The sequence below is a fragment of the Lepidochelys olivacea genome (assembly GCF_965140295.1).
Source record: "Lepidochelys olivacea isolate rLepOli2 genome assembly, chromosome: 17".
In the NCBI taxonomy this organism is placed as follows: Eukaryota; Metazoa; Chordata; order Testudines; family Cheloniidae; genus Lepidochelys; species Lepidochelys olivacea.
The window spans coordinates 5,890,038-5,914,743 of NC_140427.1; the positions used below are offsets into that span (position 1 = coordinate 5,890,038).

The 24,706-nt window shown below is 39.2% G+C and overlaps 1 protein-coding gene across 1 annotated transcript in view; it reads left to right on the plus strand.

Annotated features, from left to right (window-relative positions):
• Positions 1-22,914, plus strand: part of BRIP1 (BRCA1 interacting DNA helicase 1) — a 153,134-nt gene extending 130,220 nt beyond the window's left edge. The window contains exons 24-26 of the mRNA XM_084650623.1: positions 2,577-2,798; positions 4,328-4,485; positions 22,791-22,914. Coding sequence (XP_084506749.1) covers positions 2,577-2,798; positions 4,328-4,485; positions 22,791-22,859 — 449 coding nt within the window. The 3' untranslated portion in view covers positions 22,860-22,914. The remainder of the gene's footprint in view (positions 1-2,576; positions 2,799-4,327; positions 4,486-22,790) is intronic.
• Positions 22,915-24,706: the final 1,792 nt, after the last annotated feature.

The following is a 24,706-nucleotide window of genomic DNA, read 5'->3' on the forward strand; positions in this document are numbered from 1 at the left end:
CAGGGACCATTCCTCCCAGCTACATGTTTGGGCTGTTCCAGTGCAAATTTCAACTTGGCACCAGTGGCCCCAGGTTCTACAAACCTGAGGGGAGCTATGAAGGCCATGCCCCCTTAACACACTCAGGACTGCTCAGGGAGCCTGGTTGTCAGTCAGACTCCTAATCCACTCCCCACCTACAAACAGGAGATAGGAGAAATGAGATGAGGGGAGCCACATGCAGCACGAGATGTGGAAACATGCCCCTGCATTGTGCACATGTTATACTCTGGGCCCACGCCCAGTAAGCCCCTTGGGTTACAGGGTCTTCCCATCTGACCCTTTCTAACTCACCAGCCATACTGGAACCCACGGAAGTTGCAAAATGTAATTTAATCCCCCAAATGGACCTCAGAGATACTGGATGGAGGTGAAGAACCCACACAGCAGTTTGCCAGTTTTGCAATAAGGGAAAAATTCCTTCCAGATCTCCACATGAAGTCTGGCAATGAGCCTCTACCCTGGTATCTAAGGAGATCTCACCCATTAGATAGGGAGAATATGGCTATGCCTATACTCTGAGCTAGGGCTGTGATTCCCTGCTCACATACACATATTCACGCTAGTTTTCAGTGAGTGTAGTGTAGCCACTGTAGCACGGGCAATGGCAAGACTGTGCCAAGTACCTACTCACCAGTTTCAGGCAGGTTTGTACTCAACATGGCTAAGCCGTGCCTTCCTTGCCACTTCCCCTGCTACAGTGCTATTTATACTCAGGATTGCTCAAGGAGAGCTACTGAGTACACAAGCAGGGAATCACACCTCTCCCTCCTAGTGGAGACGTAGCCTCAGAGTAGGGCTTGAATGGAACCAGTCTGGCAGCTTGGCAGCAGAAAGCAAAAGAGCTCAGAATGGCTACTCCCAGCAATAAAAGTAAGGAGAGGCCATCCTCCACAGCAAGTGAGGGCTAGGCACATGGCCCCTCCTAGCTCCCCTATCCAATACCAGTTGCAGTAGGCAGATCAGAATCCATTTCCTGGCCACCAAATGGGATAGCTTTCTTCCTCCCGTCATGGAAGGGGCTGTGGAGGAATGAGAAAGGAGCAGCACCCTCTCCCATACACTTATTCTTCAGGGATGGGAAGGGGGAACTAAGAAGAGTACATAGAGCACTTTCCCAGCTGCTCCTACTTGGTGATCTCCAGGTGCCTTCCTTAACCCAGGGCTAGGGGAAGTGCGGGGTGTCCATCAAAGTTAAATCTGGCTTGCAAGATGAGCATTATTCTATGAATACAGAAAAGCAGGCCAAAAGTAATAAAGGATCCTCCACTTTCAGAACCACCTGCTTTTGGGGCTTGTCACAGGCTGGCTGGCCCTTTCAGGGGAATCAGGCTCAGCCTTGCCTGTGATGTAGCAATTATCCTTGATGCAATCTTGATTTGGTATCTTAGCATAGTGACTCCAGCTGTGAAAGGATCAGGGAGGACTGCTTAGAGAGAGGGGTGGAAGAAAACCCAGGAGTGAGGAGCAAGGAGAGTTCTTTCTCCCTAGGAAGAGGCTGGTGAAGGCAGGCTGGAGGGACCCACAGGGAGCAGGTTAGGTTCCTGTGGGAGGTGCTGACATAGCGCCTGTGAGAAGCAGGAAGGTCCCCAGGAGAAGCTGTCACCATCCCCAGGCAGGAGAAGCAGTGAAGAAACCTGCTAAGAAGGATGACGTCCAGGGAAAAAGCCTTGGGAAGCAGTGTTCAGACAAAGCAGCAAAGAAGGAACTCTGCAGTCTCCAGGAATAGTGGTCAAGCATGGGGAACTTCATCACAGCCTGAGAGGGGTAGAAGGATCTTTTGTTTGGATGTTGGTGTGGATTCTTTAGTTGGACTTTTGTTACCCTGGAAGGGAACAGAACTGGAAAAGGGAGCTGAGCCATGGAAGACATAGCCAGAGAGAGGCCATCACAGGGCCAAAGAAATGGCTAACGGGCGCTGGAGATGCCTATTCTTACACCAGGCGTGCTATGGTGGCAAGTGGAACACTTAGTGGGCTACATAGCCTAATGTCATGAATAAATTCCTGACCTTTCATCTGTTTCTTAAACATTAAATCATCTGTTCTTGTGCCTTTGGCAATTGATATATAGTGAAGTGGAAGCGTGGTACAGGAAATGAAACCATTCTGAAGCTCTGTGGTACTTTAGCATTGGTGGGCACCAAGGTGTCTATTGGAAGCAATAGGTTTTATACTGTTTAGATTAGACTCCTGGTGTCAGTTGATTGATGGATGTGTAAAATCTGTCCTATTTTGATGAAAATTTAACATAAATGAAATTTATGGAAAATAGATTCAAACTCAGGTTAATATTTATACAAGAAAAAAACCCACTCATTGACAAGTAGATTTGGGATACATTAGAAAAATAAAATAAGGCCTCTCTCCAAAACCCATTTAAATCAATGGAGGTCTTTTCATTGACTTCAAGATGTTAGATCATGGCCTAAATTACCATCTTGTAAATGTGGAAAGTTTGCAATGCATTCGAACTGTATTGTATTTGAAACTGTGTATATAAAAAGAATACCTTAACCTCTACTTTTTTAATTTTAGGAACTTTGAAAAAAGCTTTCTGTAGTAATGCAGAACTGCAAATAGTCCAGAAACTCTTCAGAAATGCAAATTTAAGAGCTACAGAATCTCTTAGCAGTTGCATGTGTGAATTAGGTGCCATTTCAGAAGATGATAATGTGGTCTTGATCATCACAGATGATGCAAGTCTTAGTTATCTTAAAGAAACTTTGAAGGTTTATCAGACTCAAATGAAGTGTGAAGGTGAATCTCTCTGATGGCTAATTAATACTCCATAGTGGTTGCCAAATCCTTGTTCATTAAGAGCTCACTTCATGTCAGACTTATCATGTGAGACACCCCTCCTCTACCCCCTCCACATTCATGGATTTTGAATTAAGTGCTGATGAGATTCATGGGCTCTTCCTTTGAGTTTGTTGGCATGTGGATCCTTTAACATTTGTTTCTCCCAGGCTGTATGCCTAGTAGCCATTGCATTGAGCCAGGAGTGGTTGAAATACAAGTACTTATTGCTGATACACCTTTCATAGTGCTCCAAAAGGATAAGATCCATCCAATTTTCTCCTTGTAATGGCATCTGAATTCCATCTCAACCAGTCCATCAGCCCCTCATTCTTCTTCACCAGGCATTGCAATTTACCAGGGAAAGCAAGACTACATAAATTAGATGTCAGGTAGTATTGCAGCATTATTACCCGGATAATAAAAAAAATCTTTTAGCAAATGTATAAAGTTATTTTGGCATTTGGGGACAAGTCCGATGAGGAATCAATCTTTGCTTTAATATAATCTTAATTGGTTAAACTCTATTCAACTGTGTTGACCAAGCAGGTATCCCAGTCCTGCAGGCCACTTCTGCTGCATCCAACCAAGCCAGCTTCCATGATGTTCTTGAGAAATGTGTCCTCTTTTGAAATCTGTATAGCTGCCACACCAGTTCTACTCTTTTGACTAGGCAGTTAAGACTAATATTCTTTACAGGAAAGCAGTTATTTAAGAAAGGTGTCCTCACACCTCTTCTCGAGTGTAGTGACTGTTAATGCTAGGCAAACTCCCAGGACTCGGGAATCTGCAGAAGCAATTATGTGTGGTAAAAGGAAGGTTACTCACTTGTAGATGGAGTTCCACACTTAATTCATTGTTTGGTGTAAGCAAGCATAACTCCATTGACTTCTGTTGAGATGCATCTGTTTATACCAGCAGTGAATTTGACCTGTTGCCTTCTGATCCACACCAACCCATCTTCTCATCCTCGATTCTTCATGTATTCTAAATTGGTGGAAAGGAACTGAAGGCAGTTAGAGCCACAATCTCTTATTCCCTTACAGTGAATATTCAGAGCTGTGAGTTGGCCATATGTATGGCCCCAGGCATCAAGAGTGGGGATGTGCAGAGGTAATACACTTGGTGACATCTAGTTACAGGTAACTAGCCTTCCTTTTACTGCACATTTAGCTGATACATACCAAAAGCAAAGAAAAAAGGTTTTGTTAATATGTAGACTACTTTGTTACTAGATTGGATAGTCTATTAGATATGATTTTGTCAGATGATTCTAATTGAATGAATTATTCTTTTATTAAAATTACTAAATTACAAAGCTTTCCTCTTCATTACTTTTGCCTCTCTCATTTACTGACATACTAAAAACTGAATTTCCATTTGGATTTTTCACATGTGAAACATTTCACAAATCAAACTTGTAATATTACTTTCTTTTAAGATGTCTCTGGATGTATATATGAAAGGATTTTTTTCTTTCTTTTTGGAAGACTTGGACACAGGTTTATCTTTAAATGCTATCTGGAATGTGAAGGAATGTTCTCTGACCAGCTATTTGCAATGCAGAAACTGTGTCGTCCGGTCTATTTCTCCATGTCCTTTGATAGGAGCTGAAATTATTGATCTCAGTAACAATGCACAGTCATGGGTAAGTTAAATTGGTTTATATTGTGTATCAGAGGTAGTAAATGAGTTGTATGTATCTATCAAACATATCTGAATGCCAGTTTTAAAGAGAGTGAAAATATGCTTTTAAATAGGGAAAATATAGGTTACTTAAGTCATGCTTCTACCAGATAGGTTTGAAATTATTTAACTGAGATTAGGTCAACTTAAATAAAGAAATTTTTCAGTGTCTGTAGCTAATTTGATAGACTGTCTATAGTTTTAATTTTATTATCAAAATATCCAGCATTTAACAATATTTCATATAAAGGGAGCGCTGACTGATCTGGGAACAAAACAGAAGAGCAAAAGGTCATAAAACGTTGTTACAAGAGGAGGGAGAAAAATTGTTGTTCTTAACCTCTGAGGATAGGACAAAAAGCAATGGGCTTAAATTGCAGCAAGGGAGGTTTAGATTGGACATTAGGAAAAACTTCCTAACTGTCAGGGTGGTTAAGCACTAGAATAAATTGCCTATGGAGGCTGTGGAATCTCCGTCATTGGAGGTTTTTAAGAACAGTTTAGACGATCACCTGTGAGGAATGGTCTAGATAATACTTAGTCCTGCCGTGATTGCAGGGGACTGGACTAAATGACCTCTCAAGGTCCCTTCTAGTTCTGATTCTGTGATATGCCAGTTTTTAGATTTCAAACATGAAATTTAATCTTACTCTGCAAAATTATATTTAGGCAGATGTCCACAATCTTTTATTTAAATTTATAAAAATAAAATTGGTTAACTTTTGGCACTAATAATGACCCTAATCAGACCCTGTTGTATATGTGTGAGGACAGAGATGGCCTAAAAGAGTCAACAGCAAGGAATTTAATAGTGTCATATTTCCAACTGTACTAGCAAACTACATTGTCAGAGGATCTCCTTGAAAACCAGAAAATAAAGCCATGCACATTTTTATATAGTGCCCTTAACTCTAGTTCCTAGTTTAGAGTAAAGTCAAAGGAGTGGTTCTATCCTGGATGAACTGTGCAGCTTGACCTCTCTAAAAGGTACCCTTAGGACGCTGATATCTTTCCTGAGCCTTTACTTAATCCTTACTTGGGCAGAACTCTCATTGACTTCAATGGGCTTTTTTTTTAAGAACAAAAGCTAAGCGAAAACTGACTAGTGACCTTAGGATCTGGCTCATATGCATCATTGCCATCAGTTTAAACAATACATAATATACTCTATTATGTCATATAGTATAGTGAGAATGAAATATGTAATATAGAGATTTTGCAGCATTGTATTCCATAAATATTGGTAGCTAACTGTATTATTTAATTTTTCAAATCATTTGGGGGTACACTGTATAAAAGATGCTGTGCATAATAAAACTGTTTTGTATGTTACTTTACCCAACAATATAAAATAGCTGTTCACTGTAAGTTATAATAAAATTAGTTCATGTTTTATCATGTTTAGATTTTTTTAACAGTAATCTTTTAGTGTATTTTTTAAAGTGATGGTTTTGTAACTTATGCTAGGAAATGTGAAGGATTGTGTGTACAAATGAAAGCAAGTGTTTCATCCTGCTGTTGTTTTGTGTAAGAATGTAGTTTGTTCAGCCAATGTCAACCATCTATATAGTACAATTGACAACTGCTCAAGATTGATTCTTTTCCTATGCCACATGCATTATGTATAGCTGTGGAATCAGTTGTCATTAGATTTATGTATTACATATTTTTATTAGTATGCAGAATAAGCTAGCATTACAGTCTTAATCTACCTCCAGGTCTTAACCTCTCCCTTAACTGGAAACATATCCATTAATTTAAAAAAGGAGTACTTGTGGCACCTTAGAGACGAACAAATTTATTTGAGCATAAGCTTTCGTGAGCTACAGCTCACTTCAGTGCATCCGATGAAGTGAGCTGTAGCTCACGAAAACTTATGCTCAAATAAATTTGTTAGTCTCTAAGGTGCCATGAGTACTCCTTTTCTTGTTGAGAATACAGACTAACACGGCTGCTACTCTGATACCCATTAATTGATGTTTTAGTATTTTTACTCAACGTGGACCTATTTCTTTCCAAACAATGTTTCCTAATATATCTCAAATGATTTAGAAAGTACAGTAACAAAGTTCTTGACAAAAAGTACTGCTTTTCCTTTTTTTAATTTTCCATACGGTTCAAGAAGGTGATAATTAACATGTAATCATCCTCTGCAGATTGTAATTGAATGAGACCACTTTAAGTATTACTTTATTCTGTGCATCAATATGCTGATAGAGTACAATAGAGCACCCAATATACAAAGATTGTGCGAAGTGGTAGATCCTTATTTTCCTGAAAGAAAAAAGCTTGATTAGGCTTGTATAATGGCAGAGGTAACATTTTATGAAATCAAAGGGTGACTGTCTGTGGAGCAGAAGAATAGGAAGTGGACAACAGAAAAAGGTGGTCTAGTAATTAGAAAATATCAGAGTGCACGTAGTTGGTTATAGCAAAAGGGCATTACAAAATCTGGTAACAAAATAGTTGGATATTGCCTCAGCAACTGGACTGCAAATGAGAGACAGGTCTGTTAATTCTTCTTCGAGTGGTGGTCCCTATGTGTTCCCCTATCACACTCCCCCATATGCCTGAGACTGGAGAATTCTAGCAAATAGTTTCCGTTGGTCCACACCTGTTCCTTTGTTCTCTTCATGCTCCATGCCAAGAGTTGGACATACTGGTAAAACTTTCTTCCCCTCTCCTGAGGGCATTCAGCCCAGAGGGGATCAAGAATCTTCTACTACCAATCTCATCTGTCCAACTAGGGACCCCTTCCTCGGGACTGATGGTATCCAATGCCTTGGGGACAACTATAACCTGTTTTTTTACTCCTCATATTGGCCTTTTGGGGAGGCCATGGGACCCGGCATCCCCAGTCCATGCGATCCAGTAGGAGTCTTACCACCCCTCTCATCAGCTCCAAGAGGCCAACCAAAGCTTCCTGAACTTATGGAGAAGGAGGAGGATGAACCAGATCCATTCATGCTATCAGTACCAACAAATATTTAATCTTCCTCTCCTAATGAGGCGGTTTCTCTAACCTTGCTATCTCCTCCAGATGACCACAGACCATTCCAAAACCTGCTTTGGAGAGTAGCAGAAGAGCTGTAGATCCCCTTAGAGGAGGTCCAGGTCTCACCACACAAGCTCCTGGACATCCTACAGGCTCTAGCTGAATGACACTCCCAGTTTTAAGTGTAGAAGGCTGGAATGACATTGCCTTGGTAATACTGTCCACGCTGCTGAGCTATTACAGCTGCTCAGTGCTTCTGTTCTTGGAGCTCTGGTGTTATCAGCACTAGCAGAATGCAGTTTGCTAATTCAACAGACCTTGATGTTACTCTTAGAAAAAGACCACAGGCACGGTTTGGTGACAAAGGCAAGCAGCTTGGTTTATTGCACTTAAGGCACAGTCCTAGCATCCCATAGGAGCTACAAGTACTGTACACTAACACGAATGCCCTGTGGCATGGAGTGGCTCAGTCAGCAGCGGGAATTTCTACTGTCCCCGACCACACAAAGATGAGGTACCCCAACATTTATAGACTGAGACAAACAACATATGTACCACCTTACGTGTTTCATGACATCTGCTTGTTACCTCTCCTTGTAACTTTGCTCCAGATGTCTTGGGCAAAACATTCCTGTTCCTCACTTCTGTCAAACCATCTTATCTTGGGTTAGGTTAGGGTGTACCTGGGCCAATCTTTCGGAACGTATTCACATACTTACCTAGTGCCTGGTACTACCAAAGAGTGCCTGTGTTTTAGCAACATTAGCAGTACCTTTGCCAAGTTCATGTACTGGATGGTGAACTTGTAAGCATCTGTTTTAATACTCGCCTGACTTCAGTTCACCGCTGACTGTGGTTCAGGTCTTTCACCAGGCCCCGGGCTCCGGGCTCTCTCCTTCTATTACACCAGTCAACAAGGTCATATTGGAACTAGCAAGAACTCTTTGGCACTTGCCAGCTGCCTGTGTCCCTAACTCTAAGATGGCAGAAAAGCTGTTCTTTGTCATGGCTAACTGAGCAGAGTTCTTGTTCTCCCACCCTACCCCAAATTCCCTCGTCATCCAGGCAGCCCTGGAAAGGTCCAGACGACACCACCCAAGGGCCACCCCTGCAGATAGGGAGGCCAAGTGTTTAGACCTTATGAGGAGAAAAGTGTTTCCTTCTATCAACTTTAGACTACTTTAGACTTTCCAGCTACCAAAGCCTCCTGGCAAAATATGATTTTTTTAAAATTATTCTAAGTTCCTGGACTGTAATGACAAGTTACCCCAGGAGTATATGGCTCAATTTCAAGTCCTTATTGATGAGCGTAAATTAGTGGCAAGAACCTCTTTACAAGCTGCAGTCAATGCAGCTGATACTGTTTTGAAATCTATGCAACTGCTATAAGGTTGGCTACACTCTTAGGGGCTCCCAGTGGAGCACTTTCCCTTTAATGAAATCAGTCTTTTCCCCCAGATGACAGACAAATCTTTGCATTCACCAAAAAACTCCAGGACAACCGTCTGCTCCCTAGGTATGTATACACAAGCCCCAAAGAGAAAGAACCATAAGCTATACCATGGAGTTTCTCTCCCCACCTCCTTGCAGCATCCTTTCTCTATCCCTCTTCAGGGACCACTGTCATGATCAGATTCTCCTTCAGCAGGTAAAATTCTCCTCCAACCTGGAGCCATAGAGTGGGTACCTCTTCAACATCAGGGAAAAGAGTTTTATTACAAACATTTTCTAGTCCCCAAAATGACAGGAAGGTTGAGACCCATCCTCTACCTGAACTATGCCTATCTTCTTATCCCACTGCTTCCTTGAGAACTATGGAAGATTCGACAGGATCGAGCATAAGTCATTTATGTTACACCCAAATGGCCCAGGCAATTCTGGCTTCCGGGTCTCCAGCATATGTCAGTCTGGCTGCCCATAAGCATTCATCCTTTCCTGGATCTTTTGACTCAAGGGAATGTTAAGGTCATACATCCCAGTCCAGAAGCTCTTCACCTCCTGGTATTTAGACGGGCACTGGAGCTAGAACGTTCCTGTTCTGAAACTGTGCAAGCCGTTCTTACTAATAGGAGTGTTGTAGGAGCACACCACTCACCAGAGGACTGGTGCCTCCTTCTGGTACTCTTGGGATTAGCTTGAGGCTGATGCAACCGTGCCCTGCCCCCCACACCCCCAGTGGTTTTCACACCGTCACCCTGTTGGCCTGCAGCTCCTCCCACAGCCTCAGGAACTGCAGCATCCTTGTCGTGGCTCGGCCCTCTGGCCACATCACTGTCCATTTTTCCCACCTTCCAGGAGAGGTTTAGCTCCTCAATAGTCCTAGCAGGTCTTCCCGCTCACTGCCTCTGTGCCACTTGCCCGTGACTAGTAGGGGAACCTAGGCCCACCCTCTTCTCTGGGTTCTGGCCCAGGGACCCTCAGCTCAGCAGTCTGGGCATTGCTCTATCCCTGGTTGCTCTATCCTACCACTGGTTCCCCTTTTCTTCCTGGGCCTGCCAATTCCCAAAGCCTCCTTCCCTCTTCCCAGGGAGTGACTGCAGCCTGCAGTCTCCACTCACTCCTTCTGTTCTCCTGGGAGTGTCTGCCTTTTCCTAGCAGCCCCTTCTGCTTTCAGCTCCTGGGCTGCCTAATGGGTTAATTGGCCCATCTGGTCTGCATTAAACCCTGTAGGGTGAGTGTGCAGTTATCACCACATCACAAGCAGAAAAGATTCCATGAGAAAATGTTACCTAGCCAAGTGGAAGCATTTTTCTGTCTGGACCCAGCAGCTCTGTTTGCCTCCTGAGACAATGGGTATTCCTGATATTTTGGATTACTTCCTTATCCTCAAGATGATATTTCTTTCCCTTAGCTCAATATGAGTTCACCTGGCGGCAATCAGTGCATGTCACTGTCCATCAGATGGCTACTCTGTCTTTACTCACCCAATCACCTCCAGTTTCTTAAAGGGCTTAGTTAGAACTTTCCCACTAGTAATAAGACCAGCTCCTCAAAGGGACCTTAACTTTCACCAATATCAAGCCACCTTTCAAATCCCACCCCTCCAGCTACCTACTGAATGCTTCACCTGTCTGTGCAGGTTGGTCTCCTTGTTGCTGTCACCTCAGTCAGACAAGTAGGTGAACTGGGGTCCCTAACAGCAGACCCTCCTTATGCTACATTTCATAAAGACAAGGTCTACATTGACATTCACCCCTAAAGTAGTTTTGGAATTTCACATAAATGAGCTTATCCACTTAATGGTCATATTCCCAAAGCCCCAGACGTCTAGCTTAGAGAAGAGACTTCATTTCCTCAAAATGAGATGAGGATCTCCAAGTGGATCTCTGGCTGAATCCTAATTTATAAACTTGAACACCTCCCTCCCGCACATGAGACAAGGGCTCACTGTATGAGAGCACAGACTGCATCAGTAGCATCATTCAAGACATAACTCTACTTGACATTTGCAAGGCAGCAACATAGAGTTCCATCCACACATTCACAGGATGATATACCTTGGTCCAAGTCTCCTCCACTGGCGCATCCTTTGCGATGGTGGTTCCACAAGCAGCCATATCACCTGCATCCTCACAGGCTTTTCCTCTTTGAGTACTGCACCCATAGTGGAATACATGTAGGGACCAGCACTTAAAGAAGAAAGGAAAGTTATTTATCCTTCATAGCTGGAGTTTTTTGAGATGTGTGGTCCCTATGTCTATTCCACTAGCCATCCTCCCTTCTGCTTCAGTTTCTCTCTGATTTGTGGTAAGAGGAGGAACTAGAGAGGTGTTGGTCCATATCACCCCTTATATCCTCAGCATGGAGCAAGAGGAGAGCGAGGGTGCAGACGCAGGCCAACCGACACTACTTGCTAGAATTCTCTGGTCTCAGGAACATGGTGCACAGTATGATACAGATAAGGGCCAATGTATTTTTAAGAACTCTACATAGGGTAGGTTTTATTTGCAGCTAGAATATATTTCAGAAAATCAAGCCAGTACAATTTCTCTTTATAATCACTCATAATTCTGAAATAGCTGCAAGGCAATAGTTTTTAGATGTAATATCTATCTTTGGCATTGGTAAATGTGGTAAGGAATAGTATAATAGGCTATAAAAGAGCAACACAGACTCCCAAAAAATGCCCACATCTGGTTTTCAATGAAGCATTTTGAAAGCTATGGGCATTCAACAAAGAGGCATCTAATCTCTTAATGCCTATGTTTGTTTCAGAGAGCGATTCAGGAATGAACCTGATCATGTTTGATAGACTTGCGAAACAACTGTTATAACTCCAGTATCATTTCTTTGGGTTTTGCACCTCATATGAGTATTTTAATGTTGTATGACAGTACCTATCTTTCTAGAAGTGTAAGCAGTTGACCTGCATGATGATGATGTTGGGTGTCAGGGACGGAGATGCTATTTGTTTCTTTATAACATTAGTTGTTCAGGAACAAAAATAGGCTTAGGACAAATGATAGTAAAGGTAAATGTAGTTTTAATTTTAGCGTCATTTTACTTTAACCAAATATCTTTTTTTTTTAATTGGGAATTCATATATTTATTTATTGTAGTTATAGAAAGATTTAAAAGATTTTGAAATGTTTATTGTATGCTACTAAACGGAAAATCAGTGCAAGCAAAAATGATTTAGTGTGAAGAAGCTGGGACTCGGTTATTTTCAGCTTTTATGCATTTGCATGTTCTTGAATATGAAATTCTTGCTGTTGTTGGGCAATGTGATGGAAGAGATGAAAATCAACATCGAAGTTTAACACTGCAGACTGTTCCATGATTTTCATGTCTGTTGTCAATTTGAGATATCAGATGTCATCTTAAATTAAATGTCCTCCTCTCTTTATAAATTGGGAACCAAAGGATTTTTCATTTAATAAAAAGTGCATTGCTATGGCAAAACAAGTTTAAAATGTTTTCAATTGAATTAGGATCTGGAGTATAATAAATAGCCTTCCAACGAGGGACTACCATATTTTTTTCATGAAGTTAGCTTGAATTTAAGTCTTAATTGAATGGTTACTCTAATGTAATTCATTTTTTTAACTTTATTGTTTAAACTAGACTTTAAGAAAGCATCCATTTATATTCAATGTGCAGTATGCTAATTCAGCTCCAATTTTTTTTGCGATTGTTGTGCTTGCTGTTGATCTAGAAACCTCCTTTGGTTTGTACAGGCTACAGGATGGTTTATGTGATATCAACACCATGTGAATGATCACAGTAACCATTTTTATTCCTGAAAGTTCTCCAAAGAATTTTACATACTTCCATGTTCTCTTCTGTGTTAAAATGACAGAATGCTCATAGCTGAGAGCACTTTGAAACCTATAGGAAATGTTTTAGTGCTGCAAATCGAAAGCACTCATGGTGCTTTGAGATCCAGCCCAGCTAATGTAATAAATCTTCCCTTGCCCATTAAAAGTTAAACCAAGCTCTTTTGATGATAAAGATTTTTTAACTTATTAAGCAGTTGTTACTGTAACTGATTAGACAGTCAGCTGTTGAGACAGTAGCTTTTATATAACAGGATATTGTTTTGTTCATCATGTTACCACATTTGGCAAACTTTTATCTTAATGCGCCTTTCGGGAATACCAGTCTGACCTCAATCTGAGTAAAGCCTTAATAGTCGACGTGAGGGATGCTTGCAGGAGGTGGCGCGGTCATTTTCTCAGACTGTATATTTGTTATCGCATGTTAATCAGATTCATCATTCTGTTTAATAAAGATTTCATCTGCCACGCGAATGCATAATCGGCTACATCTGAGTGACTGCCTTTTGTCTTGAGCAGATTGCTAAAACTGTATTAAGCATCATTAGACAAAAATGATGACCTTATTAATTTGTCCTTTATGTGTTTTCTGGCAGATTGGACCTCATTATTATGCAAACACAGTACACAGAGCAGCACCAGAAGTAGCTCATTAATGTTTCTTTCCCTTAGTTTGCAACAGATTTTTATTGTGAAGTGTGCGTAAAATAATTGCTAATTATGTGCATTAAATTGTACAGTGCCTTTCTTAATTACGATTTTTTTTAATGTTTTGAGAACATTGTAGAACACCATGAAGTAGCCACAGGGTAACAGTACTGAAGCAAGTAAGTCGTAGAAACTGAATTATTTTCACACATATTTTATTGCCCCTTTTCCTGCCTGCAGTTGTATGAAGAACAATTAGGACAACTATGGATTGTTTTGACTAATTCAACTGTAGCTTCTTATTTTAAAAGCCAGTGAGAATGAATTGTCAAAAATTAATAAAAATATTCATCAACAAGTAAACACAGGTAGCATTAAAATGTTCACTTATGGAAGAAATAAAATCTTGTATCTGGCAGACATTTTTGATTCTTAAATTGTATTTATTGAATTAAAATGGCTTCATTATTTACACACCATCATATTTCAATAACAGTTTTAAATATTTCCTTTTGTGTTGTATTTACCCACCTGTCTTTTGTATTTCCTATAATCTCTATTTATAGTATAATTCTTCTTAAAATATGTAAGTACAGAGGAAATTAAATGTTAGGATTTGGCATTCATCTATGGTTTGACAACTTTGTCCTAAGTGTATAATTGGTTTAAGCTGGTTGTGCTTCATACTTATCCATAGCGCATCTTCTGTAATCTGTCTGCCACTGTAGCTGATAAGACTTGACCACAACTGAAGTTTTTGCAGCACTAGAAATGAAATCCTGATCCATTAAAGGTTTGCATGGATTTAGCTTTATAATCTGGTTTAGAAATTGTGAGTAGACAGATCTAGAAGGAGACTAACATTGTTATCAAAAAGATGCAATGAAAATCAGTAGATCAGCTTAAAGTTTCATCGTAAGCGCTGGTTGACAGCATAACCGATGTAATATCATTCCTGTATTTCTGAAATAGGGAAAAGTAGTTTTGCTGTTGGTTGTTGGCCACTTTATCATGTTTAACATTCATTACTGTGAGAAGCAGATGTACAGAACAGAATTATTTGAATGGCAATTCTACTTTTGTGGTACCTACCTTAAAGCATGTTTGGTTATTGGTTTTACTGATTAGTGTTTCAAAGTAAGTCAGTGTTAGTAATTTAAATATTGGAAGTCTGACCCTTATTTACTGATAAAAGTTTAAATAAACAGTAAAAAGAAAAGGAGGACGAGTGGCACCTTAGAGACTAACCAATTTATTTGAGCATAAGCTTTCGTGAGTTACAGCTCACTTCATCCGATGAATGCATCCAATGAAGTGAGCTGTCGCTCACGAAAGCTCATGCTCAAATAAATTGGTTAGTCTCTAAGGTGCCACAAGTACTCCTGTTCTTTTTGCGAATACAGACTAACACGGCTGCTACTCTGAAACCTAAATAAACAGTGTATGGCAAGCTAATTGGAAACATGTTTATTCATCAAAGTGTACTTTTGTATTTTTATTAACAGGATGATTTTTGGCTATGCTAATAGACAGATTTATTCTGAGCTATAGTGAGCAAACATCTCTTTATTATACCAGCATCTCAGACATATTGATGATATCTACATAATTAATTATCTGATTGATATAATACATATGCATTTATTTGAATGGAAATGCTGTTGCAAAATTAATGATTCTTTGTATTAAAATGCCTTACTGTTAATAGGGTTTTGATAAACGCCTTGGAAATTTTCAACAAGAACACTCTATAGCACTCTCTTGTTTAATTTAAAAATTGTTTAAGAATTGTGCTGCAAAAGTGAGTGTACATTTAGTTGTTTTAAATCAGATCTACAATATTAAATGCAGTATGAGACATAAGTATGTAGTATGAATTTTAGTACCTAACTATAGAGGCTTTATACATATAAAATATGCAAGTGAATATGCGTACACACTGGAACAATACAAACAACACACATAGTAACAAATCACTCAAACAAATGTGCATTGGTGAGCAATACTGTAAGTGCTGTAATCAGTTGTGGAGTAAGGCTAAATAGGACCTAGATCCACTAAACTTTCAGGCACACTCCAATAATGTTGATACTTTACCCCAGTCGATTTTCCTCCCACGCCAGTACCCTTGCTTTTCTTCTCCTATGAGGCAGGTTAGCCATTCAGCAGCAAAGAGCTGTGCTCTGCACTTGCCTCTGCTTGCTTTGCCCTCCCAGTTGTCCCTTCTGCCTTAATCCACTCCTTTTTATCCCAAGATATAATTATATTTCATATAGAAACAGCATAATTCAACCTCGGGATTATATATCCCCCTCTCCCACTCATAAAACAATCAAACAACAGAGGAACAAGACCATCCCTGGCATTAGCAGATGTAACACAATTGAAGTCAGTGTAGTTGTGCTGCTCATACCAGCGCTGAGTTTAGCCCGAACTCAGAGACACAATCACTCATCTTTCTTCTGTTGATTACACTACATCTTCCAGAAGAGAGAAAACAGTTAGCAATAGCAAAATCTGCATGCACAGAGCTTTCTGTTGTTTTATTTTTATTTTATTTTCATGTTCAACTTTGTAAACCATTTCATTCTGCCCTTCATTCTTTTGCAATTTAGTAATTCAAACGCATGGCAGGGTATATTTGTTGAGCTGGGCTTCAAGAGGACATAGGCCACACCCTTACAAGTGATTCCTGAGCACTTTTCTGAGGCTTAGTGATAGTTCCTGGGAAGTAGCACACTTAGGATCTTGGCCTAGCAGGCCATAGAATAGGAGGACTCACATGAGCTTGGTTTGAGTTTTGGATGGTCATGCCCTGGACATTTTTAGAAGCTCTGTGTGTGAACTTCTAGGAAGGAGGGGCTGGGGATGATCTAGAGCTGTCCTCCCCCGTGCCCCTTCTCTCTTGGTCAACAGAGCTTCATGCTCTCCTTTACTGCAAGGCACTGAAGGGAGCAAATCTGAGTCAAGAAGGACATGGGGGCATCATAACTTCCTCTCTGGAATGCGGAGGCAAAATAACATGCTTCCTCCTCTTCAGGAGTCCATTTGCACTGGCTCCATTGGGTTACTGGGGAGAAGCCTGAGAGCAGATGCTTTGTGACTGCTCAGAATCAGTAACTCAGTACTAAAGAGATACTGCTTCTTTCACTCCACACCTTAACGTTTCCCTGTACCTCCTATGTATATAACTCTCAATATATCTCTTATTTTTGAGCCATTTTGCAGAAAGATACAAATCCTATTTCAGTCTTCTCTTTGTGGGAAGCACCAAAAATAGGAGCTTTTTGATAGAAACACATTAGTTTTTTCAGTTCTTAGTAATCAAACAATATATGAGTATAATTTAGGTTATGTTGGTTTCTGGTGTTTTATGCAGATCTGAAACTTTGCATACTTATAAAAACAAGTAGCAGCAGAAAATCAATTGTTTTTGTAAATATTTTATTAACTTAAGAACACAGGAGCCACATTAGGTCAGACCAATGGTCCATCTAGGCCTGCATCTCAGGGAATGAACAGAACAGGGTAACAGCTTCTGGCAGTTGGAGGTTTAGGGATACCCAAAGTAGTTTTCAAAACTTTTGGGCTGCTCTTTTGTTGTTGTTACTTTCCTAGAGTCATAGGGCTAGATTGTGAAAGCCTGATTCGTGAGCACTAACATGACCATCGAAGTCAACGGAACAACTGTAAGTAACTGCTAAGCAGGGTAAATAAAGGGCTTACAATATGGCCTATAAATTCTAGTGAGGGGAAATGACCTAAGGGTCAAGCTAGTCTATCTCCAGTCAATGCATGCCCACCTTGCATTTTCTAGTGCTTTGTCCAATCTGATTTTAAATGTTCTACGTGATAGATTTTCCATTCTTTCCATAATCTCTTAGATCTCATTGACAGGAAATATTTCTTGATAGTAATCTTAAGTGATATATCTATATATATATAACAGCCTCATACATGTATCTATAATATGGTAAAGTGTATATGTATGTATGAGGCTGTTAAGATGGTTAGTGAGAAGATATAGGCTGCAGTGTTTTCAATGTGTTGTTAACTCTCAAATTTATATCTCTGTCTCTTCTGATACAGACAGTGCTGTTGATCATATAGGAAGGTTTGGGCCATGAATGAAAACTAGCTGGCTGAGGCTCATTGCAGATAAAAGTGGGGTGATAACGGTAGGTTGGGGAAGGCTACCAGATGTTCTGGAAAGGCTATCTCCCCCTTTGAGGATGTTTTCCTCCCGTGTATTATCTGTGTTGGAATTCTGGCATTGGACTTGCTCCCCTGCTGCTGTTGGAGTATCATATAGCAGTAGTGTCCAGGAGATTATGACTGTTTATGTCAGATGTGGCGCACACTGCAGTGATTCATGCCTTTGTCACCTCAATACTGGATTATTGCAATGCAGTAATCTGCAACAGGTTTACCTGCTCCCTGACTGAAATAGCCCAAGCCTGTTGACATGCAAAGCATGCTACAAAACACATCTATTTATACAGGCTGCTGCAGAAGTGCACCTGTGAGAGAAATCAGATGTGTGGGGAAGAGAGGAGTTTGGTGTTCTGCAGGTGATCTAATTTTGTTTTGGGAATTTATGGCAGTGGACACATTTTTTATTTTATAGTATCCAATTAATTAACCTTTCCTCAGAAATCAATTCCTCTAAACTTTCATTTACATTTTAAACAGATTTCAGAGTAGCAGCCATGTTAGTCTGTATTCGCAAAAAGAAAAGGAGTACTTGTGGCACCTTAGAGACTAACCAATTTATTTGAGCATAAGCTTTTGTGAGCTGCAGCTCTCACGAAAGCTTATGCTCAAGTAAATTAGGTTTTAAACAGAGTTATGCTCAGTGGCGAAGATTTTAAAATATAGGAACCAAAGACTCCTAAAACCACAGGTAAATCTCTAGTCTGATTTTCAAAAATGCTGAGCAAGAAACAGCTCCCAATGGCCTCAGTGGCAATTGTTGGCTGTTTATCGCTGATAATCAAACCACCTCAGGCCTTGTCCAAAGCCCGCCAAAGTCAGTGGGAGCCTTTCTGTTGATTTCAGTGGACCTGACTTTAGGCCCTTATTTTGGAAATAATTTAACAAATAATCTGCAAGCCGATTTTAAAATCCTCAAATTTACACCCTGGCCCTACAATGAGCTCTATGAAGATGCAGCAGTCTGCAAATTACTGAAATTGAATATAACATTAAAAATCTGTGCTGTGTTGATTACATGATATTTTTTTCTAATCAACCCAGTGCAAATTGCAAATTCAGTAACTCAACATACCATTCCAAATTCCCTTTCTGCAAATATTTCAGGCCTTAAATTATAATCACTTAGTTTATTTCCCTAATATTTTATATATTATCTGATGTTCATGATGCACAAGCAGTCTTCGTATTTTTACCATAAGACTTTGTAAAAATATTGTTTCAATATCGGTATCTCTGGCAGTAGTTAGGTTGCTAAAGTTCTGTTTCTTAGTAATTCCTAGTTAAATCTTCGATATATATAGCTTGGTATATGAAGCATGACAGTCATTTAGAGAAAAAAACTTATTTGTTTTACAGTTGGACTGTTGTGTTCTGAAAAGCAAAATTCACATTGCCAAGAGTGCAGTCCAAATTAGTTGTACCGGCCACCATTTAAACTAATCTTTCCTTGCGATTTTGAATTGAAAGAAGCAGAAAGTAAGAGCAACCAGTGCATAACAAGTTGCATTTAAAGCGTACTGGAACAGCTGCTGAGATTACAAATGCAACATTCTAATTGTTTGATATTCTAACGAGCAGTCATTGTTACAAGCCAGTATTTTATACTGATTATGTTGCACCCATAGCTCAGCTGCCACTGACCCCTCAATCAGCACTAACAAAAACCCTCTTTGTTACCAGCATGGGAAATATCTGCTCTTGTGGGTGTGAATTCAAAACTGAGTAACATTCATCAACAGAAAAAAATGAAAAGGACCATTTATGGGAGACACATAAATGAATCACTGAGCTTTGGAAAGCCTTAAAATTATCACTTTTGCATATGTTTTTTAATAATTGAATTGTAAATAAAAATGTAGCTCAGGATATCTGAATCCCATGGAACATTTTTTTCCATAGAAATATCTGTGACTTCTAATAATTTTTTAAAATATTTTGAACTCATAAGTTTCTGTTCTGTTCTGCTACAGTGAAAATAAGGTCATTTGTCATTCTGAGATTTTTAATCCATAAATTGAGTTTTCTTTCAAGTACTTTTATATTGAGTTTAGTAAGTAATAGCCATTTTTCCCACCTGAGGAGCCAAATGGTGGTAGAGGAATGAAAGAGCAAGTTATTGTTGTTGAGATGTTTCCTATTTCAAATACCTTTGGGTTCTGTAAGCCGTTTACCCTTTTGAGAACATTAGAATACAGTTCATTTGTATAACATAGATACAGTACCAAGCATTTATATAATTAAAGTCACTGTTGAATCTCTGTTTACTTGGGACTATCCTGTCCCTTAAATAACTTCCATGCTACACACATTTATAAGGCTGTGGAGAAAACCATCATCACCTCCACAAACAGGTAATTCTTCTGTGGTATTTATCATCATTGTTCTTCATGTCTGTACATTTCTTCCTCTTCATAATACACAGAAACATTTCGTCAAATTCTTCAGCTGAAGTCAGTGGAACCACTGATGTATGTTGCCCTTTCTGAAGGGCTTGAACTAAAGGATTTGGCTGAGATTTTGCATGGTGTGTGGATACATAGTGAGTGCTGTGCAGAAATTCAGCTATGTAACTTTCTTACGGGAAAGAAGAAAGGCCACCAGGTAAAGCAATGGTTTAAGAAATCTGGATTCTGTTCCTGGCTTTGCTATATATTTCTGGTGTGACCTTGGCAAGTCAGTTGATCTCTCTGTAACTCAGTTTCCCCATCTGTAAAATTGAGATAAAACCTACCTCACAGGAAAGTTCATATCTTATTCTTATCTGTAAAGAGCTTTGAGATCCTTCGTTGGAAGGTTCTGTAGAATTCCGTATTGTTGTTGTTAATGGGAGTCAAGCAAAAGCTGCCACCATATTGATATGTGATTTCTACATAGTTTTCAAAGATTTCAGAAATTTAAAATTCTGTAATGAAGATATCCATTATAAATAATTGGTGAAAAGGTAAGTATAAAACTGTTCATATATCTTATTATATCTTTTGTGTTACAGTAACCATTTCTAAGTTGTATTAAGTTTAGATAAAAAAGAAGCACAAAATTTGTGCAGTTTTGATATCTACATTTTATACTTTATAAACCTCAGCAGCAGTTCATGCTTATGGGAAATGTGTCTTTTATTTTTAACAGCAGCCAAATGTATGGTTGACAGAAGCATATTTCTCTTTTGGCTTTTGTTTGAGCAGCTTCCAAAGCATCATACTACAGGTTTTTTTAAAACTTTGCCAAGTCTAGCTCAGATTAAATTTCTTTGTTAGACTTTCTCTTTTAAGCATCTGGATCAGAAATAGTATCCTCTTACTATGTAGTAATGAAACATTTGGAAATCATCTGAAAAATTGTAATAGACTACAATAGTCCTGGAATTTATTTCTCAGTATAAGAAATATGTAGGATGCAGAGGGATATTTTTAAAGCTAATTTTCACTTTGTTTAAAACATCTTCAGCCTACAAGAACACTAACTACTAGGCATTTTTATCCCAAAAGCTGTTGCTTAGTTATCCATTTTAGCCTTGTGAAATACTATTTTCATTAATACATATCTGTATTTGATGGCAAATTTTTCAGCACTCTGTGGTAATCTTAGAACACACAAGTTATGACTAACCAAGTTTTAGATAAAAATTGACAAAGGTGATGAATGCTAACCCTGGGTTTTCTTTTCTGATTAATATATATTAGTTATGCTGAGTAAGTGTGGAGAATTTGCTTATAAAATGAAGGAAAGTGAAATTGAAGTATACAGTCCACATTAATCTGAAGAGGTTTAAAATAAAATAAATTTATATCATTTTATTCATTTGAAATGATATTAGAACGTATAACAACAGTGAAAATATTTCTCTCATATTTCATAAACTTGTTTGAGTGTGATAATTATAATGTAAAATCAGATTGTTCCCAGTAACCTTTCAATGGAGAGTTAAGTTGTATTGATGGATATGGTAAGAAAGAAACAAGCAGCAGAATTTTAGTGGTAAAGAACTACTTGTAGACAGGTTTCAGAGTAACAGCCGTGTTAGTCTGTATTCGCAAAAAGAAAAGGAGTACTTGTGGCACCTTAGAGACTAACCAATTTATTTGAGCATAAGCTTTATGAAGTGAGCTGTAGCTCACGAAAGCTTATGCTCAAATAAATTGGTTAGTCTCTAAGGTGCCACAAGTACTCCTTTTCTACTTGTAGACATTTCACTAGAAAGAAAAGGGCCAAGTTTGATGCTGGTGTACATTAAAGTCAATAGACTGTCATCCTTTTACACCAATGGTAAATTTCAGGGAGTCCAATAGATTGAGGAAAACTTTGGCTGTTCACTACAGTATTGTAAAAAGGATGTAGGTAGAGAGGAGGAGTTGGAAAAGGATGTATATGTGTTTTAATTATTTTGCAAACCAATTGATTTCTTATACACTTAATAGAGGTGGAGCTGTAGCAATGATGTGCTCCATGTTTTTTCTACATTCCTTTACACTAAGCAGTCCACACCACTGACTGGGATTAAGACCACAGTTTTCTTTGAATTGTCCTTGATGACATGTGTCAAAGTGCTAAATGCTGATGTCTGTTTTGTGATTGTGTTTGCAGTCTTGTATACTCAGCTCTCTAGTTTTTTCCCATCTGCTTCCTCAATTTTTGTCTGATCCTTGTGAAGAAACAAGATAATGATGGCATATGGTGGTACATCATTTCCTTTCTTATAGCTGCTATGCCAACTGGTGAAACACACACAAAACCTGTAATTCATGCATTGTATTGTGGTGCCAATGTTGCCCTTGGAGACAGAGTCAGTGTTTTGTGAGGATGCATCTAAAGGAATCATGAGGATCCAACCTTGATTTTTGACTCCTCTGCCCAGTGCTGTGTCAGAGGCCTAGAAAGGACTTACAAAAGATTTACACAAATGTATAACTTTAGTCACATGAATAGTCCCACTGACTTCAATAGGATTACTCAAGATGAGTAAAGTTTAGCGCATGTGTCAGGATCGGGGCCTAATTGGTTTATTGGCATCTCCGTCCTTAGAAATATTGTGTGCACTAAGAGCTGGTTTACTTCACTTCCAAGTACTCTTCTTTTTCTTTTAAATGGCTTTTCTATGGATCTCTTCTCTTTCACCCACGTGTTTTTTTTCTGCAGATGTTGGGCTTATTTGTCCGGTCCCTTATGCCCCTATATAGAGGAGGGAGAAAGTTATGCAAATGGTGAAACAATACATAACGATGAAGAAAAAGCAGATGGCTGCTCTGTTAATGGGGCTTCTCCACTTGATCCCACAGGAAGAGAGACCTTTCATTGTCAAAAGTTCTGCAAGCTCATTGATTTTTTTTCATTCTAGCAGGATTTGTTTGCTTTTGAATTACTGCTGTGTTATCGTCAGTTTATGATATATTTTTCACTAGGTTACACATTTCACGGGTTTCTGGAGACTGGCTCGGTTAGGATTCCTGAAGAGAACTTCACTTCCTTTCTATTTAGCAGAATCTTAATAAACAAGAGATGTTCATGGAATTCTGTTGTTTGTTCTGTTCCTTTCAAAATGGATGGAAAAGTGTTATTTCATACTTTTCATAACTTCTGTTTAGCATGTTACAGTGTCAACATGAAAGCCATAATCAAAGCAATTTTTAATTTTCCTGTACAGCAGTTTTTAAAGAAATCAATATTTTCTAATATTTTTCAACAAATAAATTTTCCTTGGGAAACATCAGTAGAAGTATTCTGGGTACAATTAATCCATATCTCACAAAGTAAAAAATTCTCCACACTCCTCTGGTGGGAGCTAGGAGATGCTAATAAAGGAGTGGCTTGGCAGGGTCAAAACGTTGTGCAGGTGCCATTGGACTGAGGCAACTGCAGTCTGGTATATATGGGCATGTATAGGTGAAAGTGTCATTTTTTTAGTCCCCTGAACCCACATATTCAATCCTTCCTGCCCTTATCCCAGAACTGGAAGATATAAATAGAGCATGAGTGTTGAGTTATTTCTGAGTTTTGATTTACAGGACAAGTTAATTTAGCAACAGTGTATTTTCCTGTTTTCCTATGTTAATTATCATAATGCTAATATCTTGCATCTTGCTGTGGTAATCTGGGGCCTGCTCCTGCAAACCTTTGGTTTCAGAAACGGATTCCACTTATGCCAGGTGTCCAGTGGCGATACTGGGACTACTCACTAGAGTAAGAGTTGTGGACTTAGTTCCCTTTTTTGTATCGCAACATACAGTTATCCTGTTTCTCATTATTGGCAGCTTGTTGGCTTTTTTTTTAATTTTCAGAGGTGACTCCAACCAATCATGGTAATTAAAGTTCCCATGGAACTTTTTGCAATAGTTAGGGGTATTAGTTTGTGTACTTCTGTTGTCCTCACCAAACAAAATTGACGGACTCTTTCTCCACTACAATATTAAAATTTTATTGGCACAAGACAGTGGAGAATCAACTTCAGTACCTGGAAAGGTAATGGAGCAAATAATTAAATAATCAATTTGTAACACCTAGAAGATAATAAGGTGTTAAGTAATAATCAGCATGGATTTGTCAAGAACAAATCATGTCAAACCAACCTAATAGCTTTCCCTGACAGGGTAACAAGCCTTGTGATGGGGGGGGGGGAAGCGGTAGATGTGGTATGTCTTGACTTTAGTAAGGATTTTGATACTGTCTTGCATGACCTTCTCATAAACAAACTGAGGAAATACAACCTAGATGGACTACTATAAGGTGGGTGCATAACTGGTTAAAAAATTTTTTCCAGAGTGTAGTTATCAGTGATTCACAGTCAAGCTGGAAGGACATATTGAGTGGGGTCCCACAAGAATCAGTTCTGGGTCTTGTTTTGTTCAATATCTTCATCAATGATTTAAATAATGGCATAGAGAGTACACTTATAAAGTTTGTGGATGACACCAAGCTGGGAGGGGTTGCAAGTGCTTTGGAGGATAGGATTAAAATTCAAAATGATCTGGACAAACTGGAGAAATGGTCTGAAGTAAATAGGGTGAAATTCAATAAGGACAAATGCAAAGTACTCCACTTAGGAAGGAACAATCAGT